The sequence below is a fragment of the Phalaenopsis equestris genome, unplaced genomic scaffold, assembly GCF_001263595.1.
Source record: "Phalaenopsis equestris unplaced genomic scaffold, ASM126359v1 Scaffold000160, whole genome shotgun sequence".
Taxonomy (NCBI): Eukaryota; Viridiplantae; Streptophyta; class Magnoliopsida; order Asparagales; family Orchidaceae; genus Phalaenopsis; species Phalaenopsis equestris.
This window is the reverse complement of record NW_018164602.1, coordinates 276,238-300,166: the sequence shown is the minus strand read 5'-3', so window position 1 is coordinate 300,166 and position 23,929 is coordinate 276,238. Positions and strand designations below refer to the sequence as shown.

General features: G+C 32.5%; 1 protein-coding gene across 1 annotated transcript in view; it reads right to left on the bottom strand.

Annotated features, from left to right (window-relative positions):
• The window catches only part of LOC110021987 (F-box protein SKIP8-like), a 32,196-nt gene extending 29,764 nt beyond the window's left edge, over positions 1-2,432 (bottom strand). The window contains exon 1 of the mRNA XM_020720738.1: positions 1,774-2,432. Within this exon, the coding sequence (XP_020576397.1) occupies positions 1,774-2,184 (411 nt within the window). The 5' untranslated portion in view covers positions 2,185-2,432. The remainder of the gene's footprint in view (positions 1-1,773) is intronic.
• Between the last annotated feature and the right edge of the window lie 21,497 nt (positions 2,433-23,929).

Sequence of the window (23,929 nt, the reverse complement as noted above, 5' to 3'; positions counted from 1 at the left end):
TTTTCTTCAAAAATTTTAAACACACTACTTCAAATCCCCTTCTTCCTTTTAATTCCAATACATCAATTCCATCTCCCTCATGCTAAAATCACCTTTTTCATTTTTACAGCCAACACTTTCAATAGGATAAACACCTATACTCTTCATAATACAACCATTTCTTAAACAATCCATCCTACTTTTAATATTTATACATCTTACATTAAATCTCGACCTCTTCATCTTTGGCTAGGCCTCAATAACTATAGTTTTCCCTGACATTCCGAGTGATTAAAATATTGATCCTATTCATATGAAATCTTATAGGTCAAGGATATCCAGCAATGAAAGATTATTCATTAACTCGAATCCATGTGCCATTAGCTAAGCATTGTTTCTTCCATATCAATGTACCTAATGTGGTTGAGATGCAAATGATGATAGCTACTAAAAAATTGTTAAAAACCCAAAACATTTTAGTATTAGAGAAAAAAAAGACAAAATTTAACCCTACTATATAATAAATTGATCTCACACATGTTTGCCAATCAATAGAAAAGATGTTTCAATACTCCTTGAAATTTATTATTGCTTTAAATAGAGGTAATTTATAGTTTTAAACTTTTAGAATAGAAATATCTCATAGAGTACAATATTCACCTTAGCAATAAGTTAGACTGGACATCCAATTACAAAATTATTATGAGGAAGGAAACTTTTGGGATGAAAACAATGTGTTCTGGTAAAAAAATTAATAAAACTACCCTGGTCTCTTTCAAGCCATTTTATAATAAATCCACTTTCTACCACAAACATCAAGTTGAGTTAGCATCATTAAGCTAAATCAAACTAATATGCTTGGCACATTGATGATGGCTACTCAGTAAATAATAAAAAGCTAAATAGTTGTTTGGTATTGAATCCAAGAAAATCAGATCAAACTTAATAAGTTATTAAACTCTTGCATTAAATATAAATTTGTCTATGAACTAGATGTAAATTAGTTTTAAACATTTTCAAACAAAACACTGACGTAAATATTACATCTAACATTATCAATAACTATGGTTGCATTACCATCCAATTACAAAATGATTAGGGGGGAGGAAAAGTTATATACTTAAATACAATGAACAATGGTAAAGATCAGTTAAAACTATCCAAAGGCAATTATATTTTCAAGCCATTTTTTATAATAACTCAACTTCTTATGTCAATTAAGTTTTGATAAAGCCATTTAGGTAGATTAGTTCATTACAATTGTTGGTGTTTTATTTGGCCTAAACTTGGGTAAAATATGCTCTAACTTTCTAAATGAAAAGTTGATAATTCACCCAGCCATTTCCGATTCTCCTATCATCTCTACATAGTTTGAAGCTTAACCATCACAATCGCTCCAAAAACCTAATAAAGGCTTCCATGGTGATCATGGATTGCTCTAACAAGAGCGAAAATTTTGTTTGGAAATCACACATCCTTCTATTTCTACAACTATTAGATTCCGGGAAAACCACAAAAGTCCTGGTAGATCAGAACGCTGCAGGAGGATCAACAGGGCAAATATAAGAGCTCATTCCCTTCCTTTTTCAAATACCAAAAAAATAATTAAAAAAATGAATTAAGAAATTGATGCAACGAAATGAGTTGCAATCCCTCACACGTATAATTCTGTTAAACCAGGAAGACGCAAAAAATAAAATGAAAAATCATCCGAAAACATTTTAGAACCAGAAAACCTAAACGTAACATGTATGCACTTGAACTCATCAGGTAAATCGGAAATAGAAAGAAAACCTTGTGATACAATGCCTTCCAGGCATTGTCATCGTTAGCAGCCCTCCGCATCGCTGAATTCGTCATTGAGAGATTGCAAAGGCTAGTATGGTCCAAATAACTTAAAGCATGCGTAGTGATCTCCGGAACAAGCTGCTCCATCATAGACGCGCCGCTATGCCTCTCCGCCGCCGCCTTATCCTTTCCGGCAACATCCCTGCTTGCCCACGCCGAACTAGTCTCCCCTCTACTATTCCCAGCAGCGCCACCACCATCGCTGCCGCAAGAGCAAGAGCAATCGCACTCCATCTTCTTTTTCCTGAATCTGCGGAAGCGGAACCGGAGGGCCCAGAGAAATGAAAACAGGAAGAAAGCAACTGCACCAGCGGTTAAGGACAAAGATCGGAGAGAATGGGGACATAATTCTTCCATATAGATGGCATCGAGCGATCGAACGGCATCAAAACCCTTCAATTGAAAACGGATTGTGGTATTTAGGGCTCAAGCTTAGATTTCTTCACTGATTTGCGGAATTTTGGATGGCTGTAAAATCGCGCTTTCCCTGCGCATTTTGCTCGTCCCAGCAGCGAAACATGCGATGGATCATGAAACTGCTTTTGGTTCCTTCGGGGGAGCTGCTCCCCTTGGCTGGTCAATTATTTAGTCCAAGGCTCTAAATCAATTATTTATCTAATCCAATGCCTCGAATGTACCCTTCCAACAATTTAATAGTAATTTTGTGCTAGGATTAAATAATATTCATTAAATTCTAATTTATTAAATTCATTTTTAAGGAAATTTATAGAGAATAAATCTCATAAATTCATTACGAATTGAATTTAATAAATTTGGATTTATGCCAGAAAGAAGGCCGAACACAAGGAAAAATATACAAAAAATAAGAAAATTTAATTTAACGGAATATTGGATTTGGCTTTTACTGCTTTATGAACTTTTCAGTTGCGGTTTCTTCTCTGTGCCCTAATCAACGGCACACTTCTCGAGCTAGTCCCAATCTCGAACACTGAACGAATTGAATTTAATAAATTTGGATTTATGCTAGAAAGAAGGCCGAACACAAGGAAAAATAGACAAAAAATAAGAAAATTTAATTTAACGGAGTATTGGATTTGGCTTTTACTGCTTTACGAACTTTTCAATTGCGGTTTTTTCTCTGTGCCCTAGTCAACGACACACTTCTCGAGCTAGTCCCAATCTCGAACACTGACCGAACAGGCGCAAACACATGATCAAAATCTTCTTCATACATAATTTTTTTTTCCTTCGACAGACGGAACGATTGGCGAGATGACGACGAATCCAGTGGCAGTAGTAGTGACAACACTTCTTCGCATAGGGTATGGGGGCAACAGGCTTAACGGAGGCCTCCCTGATTATATGCCTCTTGATTTCAAGGAAATCAGACTTATCGTTTAGATCATATTCAGCGGCGAGTTCAGCTATCTTCGGCGGGATAGTCTTCATGATCACATATGGCGTTTTTCGAGGATGACTTCGACATCGTCGAAGCCGGTACCAAACTTTATCATCGCTCCCTGGTGGAGTGTGGTTTTGTCATGGGGCAGGTTTCCATCGAATGAAAAGATCAACTTTGGTGATGTCATCGCAGCTCTTAGTTGAAAAGTTATGAGAGAGTAACGACCTATACTTCGCAATTCTAGCAAAAATAGTAAAATCAGCAAAAGCCGTCCTCTGAACTGGGCAATTTTTTTTTATTTTGAGTTTAATTTATGTATTGTTTTTGGATTCTGTTATTTTGTTTTGAAATTTTCGTCTTATTAAGAGCCTGGCTTTCATATTTTATTGACGGTATGGTTTAAAGGAGTTTGCTTGGCTTCGATGTTTAACCGAAAAGAACAAAAGTAAAGATTGGGTTGAATTTGCTAATAGAAAGTCGAACCCAAGAGACACAGAGTAAAAGTGAAATTCAGGATCCAATACAGGGCTGACTTCACAACAAACCTAGCATACACACCTATTGGGGGTTCGACCTCACACGAGACCCTAAAAATTCTCAAACTCCTCTGTTTAAGGATGGTTAAATAAATGGTCCTGCAATCGAGGAAGAGTTAACTGTGCCTACCCAAGGAAGAAATGAGTGAAGCATGTCAACGGAAGAGTGACAATTTGGACCATGAGGGGCATGGACACATTGTCAATGTATGAACACAAAAACATCCTGATCATAATGGATAGAAGAGCTTGACCCCAGCTGAGTTGCAAAAAATTGTCGGTCGCCAAATATTCCTCTTTTGAAAATTCTTGCTTTGGATTAAATTTAATATATATATATATATATATGTGTGTGTGTGTGTGTGTGTGTGTGTGTGTGTGTGTGTGTGTGTGTGTGTGTGTGTGTGTGTGTGTGTGTGTGTGTGTGTGTGTGTGTGTGTGTGTGTGTGTGTGTGTGTGTTTGAAAAATGAGACTAACATGATCTCATTCATTTTATAAATGAGCACAACACCACGAGCAATGCACCCATCGAAGAATAGACGCATTACTAGATTGTGGGGCTCGATTAAATAAACTAATGAATTCATGACGTCTGTATGGTCTGCAAAACTTTTTTATGGTGACCGATAAGTTCTCCTATCTAATATAACGATTAGATAGATTTTTTATTATATGGGTTCTTAAAGCTCTCTATAGAGTCAAACCCCTATAGTTAATTACAAAATGAAAACTATCGATTTAGATAAGAGGTATTTATCTTCAAGAATCTCAAAGCTTTGAGTTTCAAGGTCGGGCATGGAAAATCAAATGGGGAATGGATCAAAATAGAAGCTGTTAATTTTAAGAACCCTAGGAAGAAAAGTAGGGAATGTCACGATACTGAGGATAACCTCGGTGACTTCCCAAACTATTATATTGTGTAGCTTCAACTTTGAGAATATGTTATTTGATATTTTCATCTTGTCAGTTTTATTATTTAAGGCTTACATCTGCATAATATCCAATTATGCAAATAGCCTGGAAGATAAGAGAGTTTATATTGTAATGAACGATAACCTCAGAGTCTAAAGCCAGTTAGGATTTAGATTGCACAACATGGCTATGCAAAAGCCTAAAGATAAATTGAGGATTTACATTGTGCTATATGAGCTACCTCGAAGTCCTATGGCTTATTGTTTAATTTTAGGGAAAGTTTAGTTGGAGTAGATCTGTTTTGCTGTTGTAGAGTATCGTTCTCCATCTGCTTCAGGTTGCTCCAAGTTCCTTGTTGATAGCTTCTCCAGGTTTAATATTCTATGTCTTATGTTTTTCTTTCAATTATCGTTAATCAAATTAATTAAAAGGTATTTGTTTAGGTTTTGCAATGATCCACCCTAGGTAAACTAACTATTATTTTCTATCATAGAAGTCTTGTGATTATAAAAGTGAAAGTAAAAGGGTAGTAAAAAGCTGTAGTGAAATTGTTGTAATTATCTAAGTGAGCGTACCTGGGTCTTTTCTACTGCTGCATGGTTAGTATCATAACGCATGGTATAATTGCATGAATTTTAAGTAAATTGCGAGAAAATGAAAGCGAGAAAAGCACCAAAATCCAATACGAGGAGAACTAATTGTATGAAAGCACGAGCAAGAAAAATAAAACCCGTAGCCACATATGAAAGATCAGGCTAAATGTAAAACTGGTAATGGTAGGGGACCGGTAATGGTGGGGGCTCAAAGCTGGTTTATGTTCCCAACCTTGGACAGAATTTACCAGTCAAATAATCTCAGGAGAGCATGCTCTAGCCTAATCAAGATGATAAACCTATGGAGTTTCATAATTTTGTATTTAAAGCCCTTTTACTTTTCATGCATATAATAGTTTATTTAGTAGTTAAAAGGGATGATATTTTGGGAAAATCATATTTTGAATATGTTTGAAAATTTTTAGATTGTCCGCCAGTTAATCATTCTGGTCAAACTGAAAATGCTGACAACCTAAGAGTGTAAGGGGTAAATTCTTACCAAGTGTTGTTGAACAGTTTCATCGATCATATCCCCTTTCTAGAAGGATCTTGGGGTAGGAGATACTATTCTAAAATCACACTTCATATCCCTCATTTAGCACATGTAAGCAATGTAGTTGTCGCCTTTACCTCCAAAACCTTAGACTTACACCAGTCTAATGATCCATAAGTGGTCATACCAAATATCTTCAGTTGCTCAAAAGGGTTTAGATGCTTTATCCAAAGCCCATACCCTTGAGCATTGGGTTATTAATATAGGATAAGTAGTTACAGGGTATTTTTGCTGATTTGTGAATTATCGGGCCCCGAGTCATAACTTGGTGGGTCCTTAAGAATTTCATGTCAATTTCATTATATTTTGAAGACGATCTTTTCAACAAATGATAGCAGACTTAGAGATCCTCTAAAGTATCCAAAATCTTCTAAGAATGTCCACAAAGCATTCCAAATAATCTTAGGATCTTCTATATCACTTTAAGTTCATTCTGGTCTTGCTAGACTGTTAATTAAATCATCCAAGTTAAATTAATTTCTTTAAATTATGCTCAGTATATATTTTAATTAACCCATGAGTAGATGATCCACCTTAAAATAACATATTTTTAATGCATATTTTATAAGCATTTTATGTACATTTTTTATGATATTGCACTTTAAAGGAATGTGTTTTGCATGTTTTTGATTTTAGGTACATGGAATAGACATTTAAAGAAAATGAAGAAAAAATGGAGCAAAAATGGTGATTTTTGTATGGCGCTATAATGCCACCGTCGAGCGAGAAGCTCGTTATAGTGTTAGTAATTACCTTTCTAAAAGATACATTAAATTTGGCCAAATTTTGGAGTGTTTGAAGCAACCCCTGCTTATTTTCTTTTTTTCTATTTAATGAAAAGGATTTGGCCGAATTTAGAGACCTTTTCGAGCCTCAAAACTTCAATTGGGCGACAATAGTGAGTTAGGTTCTTCATATTTTGTTTTCTAGTGTAAGTGTGAGTGTGTTTAAGTGTGAAGAAGTTTGGAGATTGCTTAGAAGAAACTCCAGAAGTTTGCTTGGGGAGAAGACGTAAGGTATTTTGTATTTGTGTTTGAGTTTTTATTGTAAGGCTGGATTTCAATTCAAATGTTTTCTTTTTGTTTAATCTCCATGAATTCTGAGTAGTTGCCTTTCTTCTTCTTACATATGGGACTTAATTTTATGGAATGAGAATGATTTAAAGATTTCTTTTTACTCTTAAAAATTGTGATGGTATTTTCACCTAACCTTTATTTACTTTACAAACTAGCCACTTGTGAGGTTAAAATCTGTTGAGAAACATAATGACCTTAGAAGGTTATGATTTCACCCAACTAGTGGATACATCACTTCATTCTAAGCAGAGTCATTGCGATCACCAAAGCGAGAGTGCAAATAAATAGGGAGATAAGTTTTGATGCACATAGAATTGGTTAGATCTAGAGTGACAAGCTAGATTCTTATCAATTTACTTAAGGTTTATCTAAAGGTAACAGGCTAGATAACACTGATCTGGAGTCAAGATGTTAAGGAATTGACCTTGAATTAGCTGATGTTCTTTGCAAGCACCGGGAGGGAGTAAAGAATAAGGTTTGCTTCTATTTATCACAATAACTTAATTTTATCTTAAATTATTTGAATTCTAGATAGATTAAAATCACTTTGCAAGGAGAAAGGTTTTTCATAATATTCAGACTCGTTGTTATATTTGTTAAGCTTTTACATTTAGTTCTTTTAGTAGTAATTTTTTGTAAGCATATCATTTTAAAACTTTTTATCTTTTAATTTGTAACTTGAATATAATTTTTGTAAGTTGATTTTGAGAGTTACCGCATTCCTCGTGGGATAGATACTGGGATTTTTAAAGAAAATCCTATTACTTGAAATGATATTTATACTTGTGTAGTACCCATGGTCTGAAAATCTATTATATAATTCATAAATCAATGCAAGTGTTCACAATAGCCTCTAGATGTAAATTGAGATATATTTTCTAGCATAATTAATGAGATTAAAAATATGTGTAAGTGTGTGTTGGGTCAGTAGGTAAGGGGTTACTTGTATTATTATGTTTGAGGTTTAAACGAGTTGCCTGATGAGCCCAATCATTTAAGTGAGTTGTTAGTGTTTAAGAGGATTTGTGTTCTTTCTTTTTAAATCCATTTAGATAGCTTTAGATCAATCCTAGATCACTACCAAGCTCTTAGATCTCTTATGGGCAAATTAATATTTTTAGAAAGTTAGGTGAAATGGATCTGATTCTTACTGAACAATTGAATTAGGCCTAACCATTGATCTGGGGCTTCAAATTTGGTAATTATTTTCTTGTCATCTCATGCCCCATCACATTAGAATCATTTAATGTACTTATCTTTCAAATTATAAAAATTCAATTAATTGCAATTTTACCCTCCTATAAAAAATAGTGTGAACTGGTTTCTTCCACTTATCCGTTTATGTTTCAATCATCCTAGGGAATCAATTATGATCAATATTACCTTTTTACCCTCTGATTTGACCTAAAATTTTAATTAAGGCTCAAAATTCCATAATTATCATTTTACCCCTAGGGTTCTTTACCTCATGACTCTTTCAATTAACTTTGGAACTTTGTTGGATTGCTACTCATGGGTTAATTAAGACACCAGAGATGTTATATTTTTCTTAACTTTTATCTTATTTTCTGGAATTATTTTAGCTAAAAAATAAGGATTTTCAAAGTTAATTCATTTACTTAGTTAAAACATATTCTTTGTCCTTAAAAAAATTTTAGGAGGTTCCCATGGGTAGAGGACTACTCAGTCCAATTTTCATTATTTTTTTACTTATATTTCAATTATTATAATTTTATTAGTTTTAATGAATAAATGAATAAAAAGTATGTTTTATTTTTAAAATTATCTTTTATATTTTTCTTTAATCTCTCTGACTTCAGAGAACCCATAGAAATTAATTTCTTATTATTTTTATTTTTATTCCATTTTTTATAAGTTTTTTAAGTAAAAAATATAGGAAAATACACTTAATTACTTGAAATACATTTTTATAATCTAAAAAAATTATGAAAAAGTTTTAAATTTATTTTCTTCAATTAGGAAGTGATTTATGATATTTTCACACATTTTGGACATTTTGTGATTTTTGATATTTTTAATTAATAAATAATTAAGAAAATAAGCTAAAAATAAACTTTTATTTTAAATTTAATTTTATTTTTCTTAATACCTCTAGTCTTAAGGAATTCCCCAAACTAAATTTATAAATTTTTGAATTATATTTTAATTTCTTTAATCATTTTAAGCAAAAAAATATTTATTTACTTAGAAAATACATTTTTACATTAAAAATAATTTTTATGGCTTTACAATTTTTACAGGGACTTTCTAAGGTCATTTTCATTAATTTTTGTTATTTTGGTGATTTTTTTATTTATTTTGTTGTTTTCTTATTTTTAGTATTTTTCTTAATTTTAAAATAAAAAATAAAAAATAAAAATATATTTTAAATTTTTAAATTTTTATTTTTATTTTTTCTAAGTTCCTACGACCACAATGAATCTATCAAATCAATTTTTGTCATTTTTTTATTTACATTTTATTTTTTTAGAATTATTTTAAACAAAACAAGGGTAATTTACTTTGAAAATTAAGGTTTCTAATGTTAGAGGTGTCATCTGACTTTGAAAAAATTAGAGAGCATCCCAAGATAGAGGTGGAATGAACCCTCCAATTTTCATTTCTTTGTGATTAATATTAAATTACTTATGATTAAAGTAATTTTAGAGTATTTCATTAATTTAAAAATAAATATTAGGAAAAATGTTTTTTTTTTATTTTTAGTCCATATTGTTCTCCCCTATTCCTTGAGCACAGGGGTAATTTTTTTTTATTTTTATAATTTTTCCACATAAAGTTATGAATTTTTAAAGTTTATATAATTATTTAAATCAGAAAATACCCCTATTTATCTACTTATCTAAGTCAGTGCCACCACATCCTCGTACGTGTCGAAAGCCCATGCATCGCGATCTGATTCTTCACCTCCATCTAAGTCAGTTGCCATGCAGCTCCGCGTTCGCGCTCCATTCCCTCGTTCGATATTATCCGATCCATCCGTCTAATACACGCGCGAATGGAAGACATTCGTTCATTGTCCCTGATAGACTCAACTCGAGAACCATGCAACTTCTAAACATAATATCTCACTCGATTCTCAACCAAATTGCATGAGGTTTGTTCTTATAGCTTTATCTAGGTGAGACGAATATATCTATACAGTTACATGCATAAGAAATACACGTTTTCTTTACAAAGTTCCAAATCAAGGGCAAAATTAGGGATTTTGATCCATACCTATGTCCAAAAGGTGTAGCCTCAATTGTATTGGTTCTTGAGCTTCGCCTTGAGGCCACGAACGTCCTCCAAGTATTGTTTTTCTCTGGTGTTGAGCCTAAGTAGGAGTTTGATCGAAGAATGGATCTGGTTTGTTCTATAACTATGATAGGGTGCTCAGGAGGGAGGGGTTTTGATTGGGGAAGTCTCCTTGAGCTCTTGTGAAGCTTTTGGAGCAATCAATTTAAAGTTTTATGAGGTTTTGTGGAGTAGCTGAAAAAGCCCTGAATTTCAGTGATGAAATTAGGATTTCTCAGCAGGGAAGAGGGGCCATAAACAATTGGGATGAGCTTCATATGAGTGCAATGGAAGTTTGGAATGATTTTGGCATAGTTTCCCCTAGGTTTTTGCACTTCTCTCCTTTGGTCGTGAGGGGTGCCTTATTTATAGAGAAGGAAGGGGGCTCCAATTGGGCAAGCTGAGGTGTCGAAAAGGTTGCTTAGGTGGAGAGAAGAAGAGGGTTGGTGGCCAATTGGATTGAGCCAACTTCGATGAGTCCAATTTTGGGTTTTGGCCACATGGTCCCTCTTGGCCATTATGTTTTCCGGTGGCTAGGGTGGCTAGTTGGCCAGGCAAAGGTCACCTCCACACTGTGGGAAGTCAGATGTCGGGAGATATGCAGACAAATGGGTCCAAGCATGGGTAATTGCATTTTTTTCTAAAAGGGATCATAGGTTTGAGTTAGGTTAGGTCAACCATGGGTTGAACCCCATATAAATGGTTTGGGGATAAGCCCAAGATGATTGGAGCTGATGGGTCAACTTCTAGGGGGAATGTGCATTAAAGCTTAGTGGGGGTGCGGGGAAGGAGGCCCTTCTTTTTTCACTTCAAGCAAGGTGGACTTTCCGTGGCTTCTATGGCTCGCCTTTGGCTTGGAGTAGACTCCATGGCTTGCATGTGGCTTAGCCAACTTTCATGAATAGGATTTAAAAATTTTGGGGGTTATAGTGGGGTGTTGGTATAAATTCAAATATGGGATGATTTAATTAAGTATGACATGGTCTATGGTTTGAGGTTTGATTTAATTAGATGAATAGTGAAGATGAAATTGTCATGTGAACTTTTAAATTGAATTAAGATGATGGGCTTTTTGGAATTTTGAACATGTGCTTTTAAAGGCTTTTAAAAATCAAGTAGGTTGGGCTTTTGAAATTAACCATGATGGGCTTTTGAAATTAGGAATGATAGGGTTAACCTCATCGAGGGTTAATTTTAGATTTAAATGAAATTTAGGGTTTGCCATGATGAAACATAGAACTTATAATTGGTGGGGTTTGATTTTGGCTCATTGGTTCAATTTGGTGAAAATTTGGATTTAGAGTTAATTTGGGGTGGTTTTAGTTGAATTTGGATTTGGGTTTGAAAATTGGTGAAATTGAGCTTGAATTTGAAATTGGGTGAATTTGAAATGAATTTAGTCAAGATTGGAGCTATTTGGAAATTTGGTGGATTTTGGGTATTTTGACAATTTCAGGGGAATTTGGTAATTTTGGGAGGAATTAGGAGCACTTGGGTGAATTGGTCAAACTTGGGCTTGGAATTGAATGTGGTTGGCTTTGAATTGATTTAAATTGGTTTTGGAGGGACTTTGAGTGAAATTGAGGAGACTTTGAGTGAAATTGGTGAAATTGAGGATTTTGACAACCTTAGGTATCTTTGGAAATTCTGGGGGTAATTTGAGGGTAGAATGATCATGCAGGCCATGAGTAGCCTCACTAAAGCCATAAGGTCCACAAGAGAAATCATTTTGGTCTTTTCATATGTTGGTCCTAGCCACCTTAACCAAAGGCTAACAGCTTGGGAACCACCCATATGAGTTTCCAAAGGAGTTAGGAGCTAAGCCGATTTTAGGGTTTGGAGATGTGTGAGTTTGTGATAAGTTCAAGTGTGTGTGTGAAAGTCCAAACCACCCAAGTCAAAGAAGGTGTCCCTAAGGCCTCAATTCAACTTATAGAAAGTCCCCCTGAGCTTTCCAATATTGGTTCCAACCTTCTATATGCTAGAAGTTAGGACAAACATATGAAACTCCATAAAAGAATAAGGAAGTGTTTAGAATTTCTATGAGGGTGAGATTCATCACTAGTCCTCTGGGATAATCAGCGGGAAAGTCCTATGACTAGATTCTAAGCTTCTAAGAAAGAAAGACTAGACTTCACCAATAAAAAAAGGTCAACAATCACCTAAACCTTCTTCTTAGAGGGATAGGCCTTTGATTTTTTTAGAATTATTATATATGGTTGAGCACATTTTAAGGATTTTGAATGTCATAATTCAAATAACAATTTTTGATTTTTTGCTCACCTCAAGCTTTTTTTTCTGTGATTCTTTTGACCTAACCCGCAATTATGTGTATTTTTAATCTCCAAAATATTGCCAAAAACTTGTCCCAATTTATAGTTAGCGTGTAGTGTGAATAAATGAATTGATATTGAAAATAAATAATAAAATTTTACACTAGAGGTATTACGCAAGTATATGTATCGTTTCAAGTAATATAGGATTTTCTTTAAAAACCCCAGTATCGATCCCATGAGGAAAGTTGAATTCTTTAAATTTAAATTGCAAAGTTCTATCTAAATTGCAGGTAAAATAAAAGTAGAACAATGTTGATATGAAGGCTTGACATAACCGCTTGACATAAAACATAAGTTGACATAAAGGCTTGAAATAATCTAAATGACATTCTCCTAAAAGCAAATGTTCCATAAGGACTAGTAAAAGTTGTCTTCTCTTGATCCTCAGGAGCAATAGGTATTTGGTAATAGGTATTTGGTGTAGGTATTTGGTGGTATCTAAAATATCCATCCAAACTGCAAAAATAATGGCGTCCAACTAATTTATCCAACATTTAATCCAGAAAAGGTGGATGAAAATGATCTTTCTTGGTTGCGGCATTTAATTTTATATAATCAATACAAATTCACCATCCATTGACTTATCTTATAGGAATTAATTCATTCTTTTCATTTGCAACCACACTCACTCCCTCTTTCTTATGAATACAGTGAATAGGACTAACCCATGAACTATCTGAAATTGAATAAATATTTCCAGCATCCTCAGCATCCAACAACTTTAAAATTTCTTTCTTAACAAATTCTTTCATTTCCAGCATCCAACAACTTCAAAATTTCTTTCTTAACAAATTCTTTCATTATTGGATTTAATCTACTTTGGGTATCAATTCTAGGCTTATAATTATCTTCCATTAAAATTTTGTGCATACATATTGAATGACTGATTCCTTTACTATCAGTTCATGTCCATCTAAAGACTTTCTTATGATTTTTTAACGTCTCCAATAATTTTTCTTTTGGTTGTGCAGTGAGGTCTGGGGACATAATAACAGGTAAAGTAAATGAATTTCCCAAAAATGCATACTTTAAATGAGTAGGTAAAACCTTCATCTCAGGTTCAGGATATTTTTCAATAGATGGTATCAGAGGTTTACTATTTTCTGGAATATCTAAAATTTCAAGTTCTTCCTGAACATAATTTAATTCCTTAGTATTTTTCTCATTTGATTCATCTTCAGAATCTCTTTCAATTTCATTTTCTAATTCATTTTGGTCCAAAGTTGATTCATCTTTTTATCCGATATGACTTCACATCTTTCTTGAAAATGATTAACAATCATATAATCAATTATATTTATTTTGTAATATTTACTGTCTTTTCCTTTATCATGATACTTCATTGATTTGAGTACATTAAATGTTACTTCTTGATCATTAACTCTCATGGTTAATTGTCCTTTTTACACATCTATCGTTGCATGTCGAGTAGCTAGGAAAGGTCTCCTTAGAATAATAGGAATTTCTTTATCTTCTTCCATATCCAATACAATTAAATCAACAGGGAAGATAGATTTATTTACTTTAACCAGCACATCTTCTATAACCCCTTTAAGATAAGTGATAGATCGATCAGCTAACTGTAGGGTTACAGTAGTGGGAGAAATGTCTCTTAAACCTAATCTTCTAAATATAGATAATGACACGAGATTGATGATCGCTCCCAAATCACATAAAACTTCTCCACAAATTTTTTCTCCAATTGCACAAGGTATAAGGAAATTACCAGGATCTTTGAGCTTTTGAGATAGCTATTTTTTAGTTATTGCACTGCACACTTCACTAAGTGTAACAGTCTCATAATCTTTAAATTTCCTTTTTTATTTAAAATTTCTTTCATAAACTTACCATAACTTGGCGTTTGTTCCAAAGCTTCTACAAAAGGAATATTAACTATAAGCTTTTTAAATATCTTAAAAAATCTTGAAAATCGATGATCAAGTTTCTGTTATCTAAGCCTTTGAGGAAAAGTAGGTGGTGGTCTTTCTAAATTATTCTTAGTTGGAGAAATAGTTGTTTCCATTTCCTTGGAAATACTTTCATCGGGTTTTTCAATTTCTTTATCTTCTCTCTCAACTTCAATTTCATTTTGAATACCAACACTCAATTCCTTTCCACTTCTTAGTTGTACAACTTTAACTTGTTCTTATTTTTTACTTTTATCTTTAGGATTGTTCTCAAAATTACCAGGAAGTGTTCCTTGAGGTCTATTACTACATTAACAATTTGTCCCAGTTGATTCTCTATGTTTCGAATAGTAGCACTTTGACTTTTTAATTGATTACCCATTTGTAACACCGCTTCTTCTATAGACAACTTCTTCTGCTTAACTTGTTGATTATTATTAAATCCAAGAGGATAAGTAGGTCTAAATTTAGAATTACCTCAATAGTTCCAATTTCCCAATGAGTTTACTTGATTGTTCACCCATTGTTGACTTCCACCACTATAATTGTTATTTCAGTTAAAATTTGGATAGATTTTGCAACCTGTGTTGTAATAATTGGAATATAGGTTATTGGGTATATTTATAACTTTTATAGTTTCTAATGAAGTTTGAGAATTAAGCATTTGTCATAATGAATTTTCTTCAATCAAATGAGGTGTTTGAGAAAAATTCATTCCAATTAGGTTTATTTTCCTGGATAATGCAACAACTTGTGAAGCAACCATTGAAACAGCATCATTATCATGAATACTGACTACTTTCTTAGAATTTACCCTTTCATAAGGCCATTAAAAATTATTTGTAGTCATTTCTTCAATTAAAACATAGGCTTCATCAAATGGTTTAGACATTAATGTACCACCACCAACAACATCTATAATAGATCTAAGGGATTCCACTAACCCATTATAAGAAGTTTGAATGATTAACTAGTCTGGTAAATCATGATGTAGACACTTTCTAAGGTGTTCATTAAATCTTTCCCAAGCTTCATAAAACGATTCCCCTTCATCCTGAGTAAAAGATGTAATGTCATTTTTAAGCTAAGCAGTTTCTTAAAGTGGAAAATATTTAGCCAGGAATTTTTGTGCTAAATCTCCCCAAGTTCTAATAAATCTCAGTGCTAACAAATTTAACCACATCTTAGTTTTGTCCCTTAATGAAAAAAGAAAAAATCTAAGTCTAACAACATCATTTGATACACCATCATATTTAAATGTAGCACACAGTTCTAAAAAACTTGTTAAATGTAAATTTGGTTGTTCCCCCAAATTGATTATTTTGTAACATTTATATAATTGCATGTTTAAGTTCAAATGAGTTAGTCGCTACAGCAGAAGTTTGAATACTTAAGTGAATCTCTTCTGTCGTAGGATTTGCATAATCCCATAAAGGTTTTTTTAAATTGTGATATTCATTCTCAGCATTTTGATTCTCGGTATTTTTTTTGTAAAGTGTTTGTCATATCTAAAAATTATGAAGTCTTCCTTGTTTTCAAAGTTTTCTTATAGTACGTTCTAATTCATAATCGTACGACACTGAACCTTTTGATCCTGAATTACACATACAAATGAAAATTTTTAGAAAATAAAATAACACATTAAAAATAAAATAGATTTTTTATATTTTTATGGATTTTTTATATTTATTTTAATTTTACTAAAAAAATCTACAATTCAAACACATTAAAAATAAAATAGATTTTTTATATTTTTATGGATTTTTTATTTTTATTTTAATTTTACTAAAAAAATCTACAATTCAAATACAATAGCAATTTAAAAAAAATCGTTACTTTCTAATTTAAAAAGTCATATTACCTTCCAATTTAAAAAGTTTTGTTACCTTCCCCAACAATGACGCCAAAAACTTGATGCAACAGACAATTATTTGTATTTTTAATCTCCAAAATATTACTAAAAAATGTCTCTATTTATTTTTAGTGACTAGTGTGAATAAATGGAATCATACTGAAAAAATAGTAATAGAAGTTCACACTAGAGGTACTACACAATAATACACATCATTTCATGTAATATAAGATTTTCTTTAAAAACCCGGTATTGATCCCACGAGGAAAGTTGAATTATTTAAATTAGACTTGCAAAATTCTATCTAAATTGCATGTAAAATAAAAGTAGAACATTGTCGATATGATTGCAAATCTTAAGACTAAATTATATCAGAAAGAAACAACTAGGATTAACAAATAAACAAAGTAAATTTAACAAGTTTGAATATTATGAAAAGATTTTTCCCCTTACAAAGAGTTATTAATCTATGTAGAATTTGAATGAATAAAAATAAGATGATGTATTGTGACAAATAGGAGCATTCTTATTCTTTACCCCCTCCCAGTGCTAGCAAAGAATATTGGCTAATTGAGAGTTTTTCAATAGCTTGTGTAGTAGTGCTGAGTGGATTCTAACCTCTCAAATCAAGATTACCCAATGTGCCCTCTTTATAGGACCTACTAGGAGCCCTTATGTTAGGGACCTTTACGATCCAAACTCTAAATTAAATTGATAAAAAGGATCTAGTCTGTCACCCTAGAAACTTTAACTTTACGCTCGTCTTTACGCTCGTCAAAACTTATCTCCCTATCTATTTGCACTCCCCCTTAGGTGATTGCAACAGCTCTACCCAAAATGAAGTGTGACACTCACTAATTGGGTGAAATCATAACCCTTTCGATTCCTTATGTTTCTCAATGGATTTTAACCTCACAAGTGGACAATTTGTAAAGTCAATGAAGAATCGATGAAATGTCATCAAAATTTTTTAAAGTAAAAAAAAATAAGTCATTCTCATCCCACAAGATTAATTCCTAAATGCAAGAAGAAAGAAAGGGAACTACTCAGAATTTATAGAGAAAAAACAAAAACACATAATTTGTATTGAAATCCAAGTCTTAGAAACAAAGTTTTTAACACAAATGCAAAATACCTTGTCTTCTCCCCAACACAAATTCTGGAGTCCCCTTAAAGATTTATCCAAACTCTAACTCTTACAAACACAAAACACACTTAAACTCACACTTAAACACCAAAGTAGAACTATCTAAAGCCTTCAAATGTTGTCCAAAATTCCTCTTTTTTGTCCCATATCCATCCCATTTTATAGATCTCTAAAAATAACTAAGGGTTGCTTCAAACACCCCTTCAAAATTTGGCAAAATCCATTGGATCTATTAGAAGGGCTGTTAGTAGCACTATAGTGCCAGTTTGGGCGCTATAGCGTCCATTACGCCCGTCAGTGGCGCTATAGCGTCAGGGGGTGGCGCTATGACACCATATAAAGTGGACCATTTTTGCTGATGTTTCCCATATTTTCTCTAAATATCCATTTCATGTAAATGAAATGAAAAACATACAAAACACATTCTTTTAAAGCCCAATATCACAAAAAACATGCATAAAACTATCATAAAATATGCACTAAAATAGGTAATTTTAAGGTGAATCATCTTTCATTGTCTAAGAATACTATATCTGACGGAGCACATTTTAAGGATTTTGAATGTCCAAATTCAAACACCAATTTTTGATTTTATATTCACCTCAAGATTTTTCTCAGGGAGATAGGCCTTTCATTTTCTGAGAATTACTATATCTAGTTGAGCACATTTAAAGGATTTTGAATTTCCAAGCTCCCCTAATTAACAATTATCAAATATTTCATTATATGAATTATTAGATATTATAGCTCATTTAAAAGTCGGGACCCAACTTTATGGCAGAAAATTAAATGGCCTGTGATATCCTGAGTCAATTACCTGTATTCAATCACACTATTTTATTTTGAAATTTACTTAGAATCTAGTTTGAAGATTTTTTTAAGTAAAGGACCCAATTATTAGAGCATTAATTTCATTTCCCCCCCCATAAAATCATTGTTTTTTTCTCAAAATGCTGGAATTTTTGTCTTGGATTACTTCTTTATGGATTGTATTTCTGTTGATGACTTGTTTGATATCAGTTCTTCTTCTTAGCAGATGTCTCATCTACTTTCAAAAGTGATTCAGTATGTGTTGGTAAAGAAGCAGAACAGTGTCTCATTCTAGTTTTTGTAATGATAGTGTCTGTTATTTTAGGTCCCAATCGAAGCTTAGCAGGTACACGTGCTGTTGAAGCTTTTTGACATTCCAAGCGAGAGTTGGCAGGAAGGCTAGGTAAGTCGGTCCTCCCTTGTTCAAGAACTTTTCTCTTCATTGATAGGGAGACTGCACATCCTATCTTATCTAGAAGTTATCAGATTGAACATTTTTCTTTTTGTGCACGTCTACAGAATAAACTACTGGAATTGATGGACACCTTTCCTATTCTAAGTGGGAAGAAGGCTCTTTCCATCATATTCGATAGATGTCAAGAAGAATTTATTTCCTTTTAAGAGGGAAGCATTTCCGAAGATGCTCACGTTAGGCTCAAAAGCTTCAGATTTGTTGGTTCTTTTGATTTCATTCTTCTTCTTTTACCTCAGGGTAGAACGGTTTGTATTTCTCCGCTGAGTGGAGGTCAACAGACTAGCTTTAGAACTGGGCCCAACCTTAAAAACAGGTGGTGGGGAGAACATTTTCTTCCTATTCAATACAGATCTTCTTCCCTTTACGATAGGTTTCTTCCTTCCTTTCAGTAGTAGAACATAGCACAACAAACTTCAAAACTATTTGTTCTATGGAAGCTTCCTCAGATAGAGCTATCTCGAGAGGAGGGAAATCCTTAACTGACTTCAAGTTAAACTCATTTGAAGTTTCTAAGATCTCAGGAGTAGTTGACTTCATTATAATATGTGGTAGGCCACCGAGCACTACATCAACTTCATCAAATTCTGACCCATATTTGATTAATGATTTTTGGCAGCAAGCAACATTGCCAATTGGTAGATCAAAATCTTAAAAGTAGGAAAAGATAAACTTTGGGGGATCCATTGCAGTGGTTCTAAAAATTTAGGAAGAAAAGTCAAAGTTTTTTAAACTCGTTTTGTAAATTGGTAATTTGTTATTCTTATGTCATTTTGCCTTGTCATTGTTGAAATTTAAGATGTTAAGTTTTGTTTGTCACGAATAACTGCTCAAATCAATGATTCAATTCTAAATGGGTAAAAAGATTTGAGAAATGGATAATTCAATCTGTCGAAAGATGGAGCATATAAAAAAAAAGAACAACGGGATTAACCAAAGATAGGGAGAGAGAAACTATTCCTCAGAGGAGTCGCCACTCTCTTGTCGCAGTCGGATCGTCGTTGCTGCCACCGCCAATTCTATGTGATTATCGAAGTGTCACCATTTATTTATCAAGGAGTCACCACTCTATTGTCTACTACATTGCCCTATTCTTCGAATATCCTCTTCTCTCATATCATGTAAATGACCTTGAGATATTAAGAAACTCGGAGAAAAAAGAAAGGGCAAATGGGATCAAAAAATAAACAAAAGAAAAGTGTGGGAAGAACTTCTTTGTTGTAAACCTTATAGAGGGAACTCGAGAGTGTTTGACTCCAGAGATACTCGTACAAATAAGACCATATGAAAATTACATAACCAGATATTTAAGTACAATACCTATTCTGAGTTTCTCATTCTTCTATAGGAGCAAGTTCTTATAATTAATTACATCTTAAGTAGTTAAAACTGCTTAAGAAAACTCCCAATTAAAATTAACATTTGTTCTCAAAGAAGTTTTAAATGTTAAGATCAAGGAGAGAAACATCAACGTCCAGTCCTAAGGGCAATAGATTCTAAGAATCAAATACTACCCTAAAAATTTTATTTTTGTTTTATTTTTGTCATTTTGTTTTGTTTTTTTTTTGTCATTTTACTTTATTTTGTTTTTTTCATTTTTTTTGTTTTTGCCATTTTGTTTTGTTTTTGTTTTTGTCGTTTTTTTTTTCTTTTTGTCATTTTGTTTTATTTTATTTTTATCATTTTTGTTTTATTTTCTCGAGATCCACCTTTCAAGCTTCAAAGTGTTTTCTTTACAAAACATATTTAGCACACCCTAATAACATGTAAATTAAATCTAAAATGTAATTTGCCTTGTTTCTTCTAAAATCCTGCAAAACAAAGTAAGAGAAACTATATCTTAACTTGTTAATTTAATTGGTTGAATTTGTAATTTTTAGACAACCTGGTCAAGATGTCTATGGCTCCATCATTTCGGGGTCTTTAGGGTATTCAAATCTACCTAGTTTGAAAGGTAGTTAAACCAGGACAAGAAGATTCTTGTCAAAAATCAGAGATTGTGTCTCCCAAGAGATCTTCGTAGATTAGCTCAAGTTGTGTTTGGTGATCTTTGTTCATTAAGGTTTCATTTAAGTTTTATGCCTTTTTGGATTTTAGGGGTTGAAAAATTCTAGGTTGTTTATGATTGATTAAGTTTTGTCATTTTTTTGTTTTATTTTTGTCATTTAGAATGATCCAGTCAAGATACCATGGATTCATTATTCCATATCATTAAATTTTGCGGTTTGATTAGTCACAAGTGACTAGAGGATACTTTGTTAGCAACCATGGTTTGCCTCCTTCAAAGTATTCTCTCAAACCAAGTATTTCTGGTTTGAGTTTTAAGTTTTAGTGACTTTTAAGGTGAATTTTATGTTGGTTGATTTAGGGTTTGTATTTTATGTTGTTTGGTTTGATTGCTTGTTTAAATTGCCTAAGGATAAGCGAGATTTTTATCCTCATCTGAAGAAGTAAAAACCCTACTTAACCATCAGTTATATTTAGGTTAATTCTTGTTGAATCAAACCTGAAATAAAATTCTAATTAACCTAGATTAGGTTGAGTCAACTCAAAGGTTTAGTTGATTTGGATCTAACCTGAGTTAGGTCAGATTCGCCTGAATGACTAGACTTAAGTTATATATAGGTTAAGATAGACATAACAATATATATTATATATAAGCTAAATCTAAAAAGACTGATTAAGTCTAATGTAGATTAAACTTAGGTGTAGGTTGAACATGAGAGAAATTAGTTATGTCTAATGTAGGTTAGACTTAGGGATTAGGTTCAATGTAGGCTGAACCTAAGAGAAATTGGTTAAGTCTAATGTAGGTTATACTTAAGGTTTAGGTTCAATGTAGGTTGAACCTAAGAGAAATTGGTTAAGTCTAATGTAGGTTAGACTTAGGTTTTAAGTTCAATGTAGGATGAATCTAAGAGAAATTGGTTAAGTCTAGGTTACTTAGGGTTTAGGTTCAATGTAGGCTGACCTAAGATAAATTGGCTTAGTTTAATTTAGGTTAGGCTTAGGTTTTATGTTCAATGTAGGTTGAACCTAAGAGAAATTAGTTAAGTTTAATGTTGGTTAGACTGAGGGTTTAGATTTAATGTTGGTTGAACCTAAGAGAAATAGGTTAACTTAGGTTCAAGTTAGGTTGAACCTAAGAGTTTTGATTGACTTAGGTTCAAGATGGATTGAACCTAAGGTTTTAGGTGACTTAGGTTCAATTTGGGTTGAATCTAAATATTTAGGTTAACTTTGGTTCAAGTTAAGTTGAGCTTAATACTTTAGAGTTGAGTTTAAATTGGCTTGGACTTAGGGTTGAGGGTTAAGTCTAAGGATTGGGGTTAACCCTAATTTGGTTAAGACTTATGGTTGGTTTTAGCTTAGTTCGATTAAAACTTAAGATTGGATTAAACCTAATAAGTCTAATGTGAATTAGAATTAATCATGGTTCAGGGTTAGTTAAGCCTAGCTTAAGAAATTAATTAAGTCTAATATAGTTTAGAGCTAATTAAGATTTAAGGTTATTTAAGCCTAATTTAAGTAAGGTTTAAGAAATTAATTAAGTCAAATGTAGTTTAGACTTAATTAGGATTTATGGTTACTTAGACCTAATTTTAGTAAGGCTTAAGAGATTAAGGTTAAGTCTAAGGATTAGGGTTAAGCCTAATTTGTTTACTTATGGTTGGTTTTGGCTTAGTTCGAATAAAACTTAAGATTGGATTAAACCTAATAAGTCTAATGTGAATTAGAATTAATCATGGTTCAGGGTTAGTTAAGCCTAGCTTAAGAGATTAATTAAGTCTAATATAGTTTAGAGCTAATTAAGATTTAAGGTTATTTAAGCTTAATTTAAATAAGGCTTAAGAAATTAATTAAGTTTAATGTGGTTTAGACATAATTAGGATTTAAGGGTTAATTAAGCTTATTTTAAGTAAGGCTTAAAGGTTTAATTAGGTATAATTAGAGTTAGATCTAATTAGGTTTAAGGTTACTTAAGCCTAATTTAAGTAAGGCTTAAGAGATTAATTATGTCTAATTTGGTTTAGACATAATTAGGATTTATGGTTACTTACGCCTAATTTAAGTAAGGCTTAAGAGATTAAATAAGTATAAGTCTAATGTGTAAGTCTAATGTGATTTAGACTTAATTATGATTTATAGTTACTTAAGCTTCACTTAAGTAAGGCTTAAGAGATTAATTAAGTCTAATGTGGTTTAAACTTAATAGGATTTATGGTTACTCAAGCCTAATTTAAGTAAGGCTTAAGACATTAATTAAGACTAATGTGGTTTAGACTTAATTAGGATTTATGGTTACTTAAGCCTAATTTAAGTAAGGCGTAAGAGATTAATTAATTCTAAAGTGGTTTATACTTAATTAGGATTTATGGTTACTTAAGCCTAATTTAAGTAAGGCTTAAAGGTCTAATTTGATCTAATTAGGGTTAGACCTAATTTGGGTTTAAGGGTTAATTTAACCTGATTTAGGTAAGGTTTAAAGGTTAAATTAAGTCTAATTAGGTTTTAAGAATTAATTAATTTAACCTGATTTAGGTAAGGTTTAGGTTAAATTAAGTCTAATTAGGTTTTAAGAATTAATTAAGCTTAATTTAGTTAAGGCTTAAAGGTTTAATTAGGTCTAATTAGGGTTTAAGGGTTAATTAAGCTTAATTTTTGTAAGGCTTATAGGTTTAATTAGGTCTAACTAAGGTTAGACTTAATTAGAGTTTAAGGGTTCATTAAGACTAAGTTGGGTAAGGCTTGAAGGTTTAATTCAATCTAATTAGTGTTTAAGGGTTAATTAAGTGTAATCTTGGTAAGGCTTGAAGGCTTAAGTAAGTCTAATTAGGGTTAGAACTAATTAGGGTTTAAGGGTTAATTAAACCTAATTTAGGTATGGCTTTAATGTTTAATTAGGTCTAATTTTGGTCCTAATTAGGGTTTTAAAATGTACTTAAGCCTAATTTAAATAATACTTAAGGGTTTGGTTAGGCCTAGTGGGATTTAGATCTAATCAGGGTTTAAGATGCACTTAAGCCTAATTTTAGTAAGGCTTAAAGGTTTGATTAGGTCTAATAGGGTTTAGACCTAATCAAGGTTTGAGACGCACTTAAGCCTAATGTAAGTAAGGCTTGAAGATTTGATTAGGTCTAATGGGGTTTATACCTAATCAGGGTTTAAGATGCACTTAAACCTAATTTAAGTAAGACTTAAGGATTTGATTAGGTTTAATGGGGTTTAGACCTAATCAGGGTTTAATAC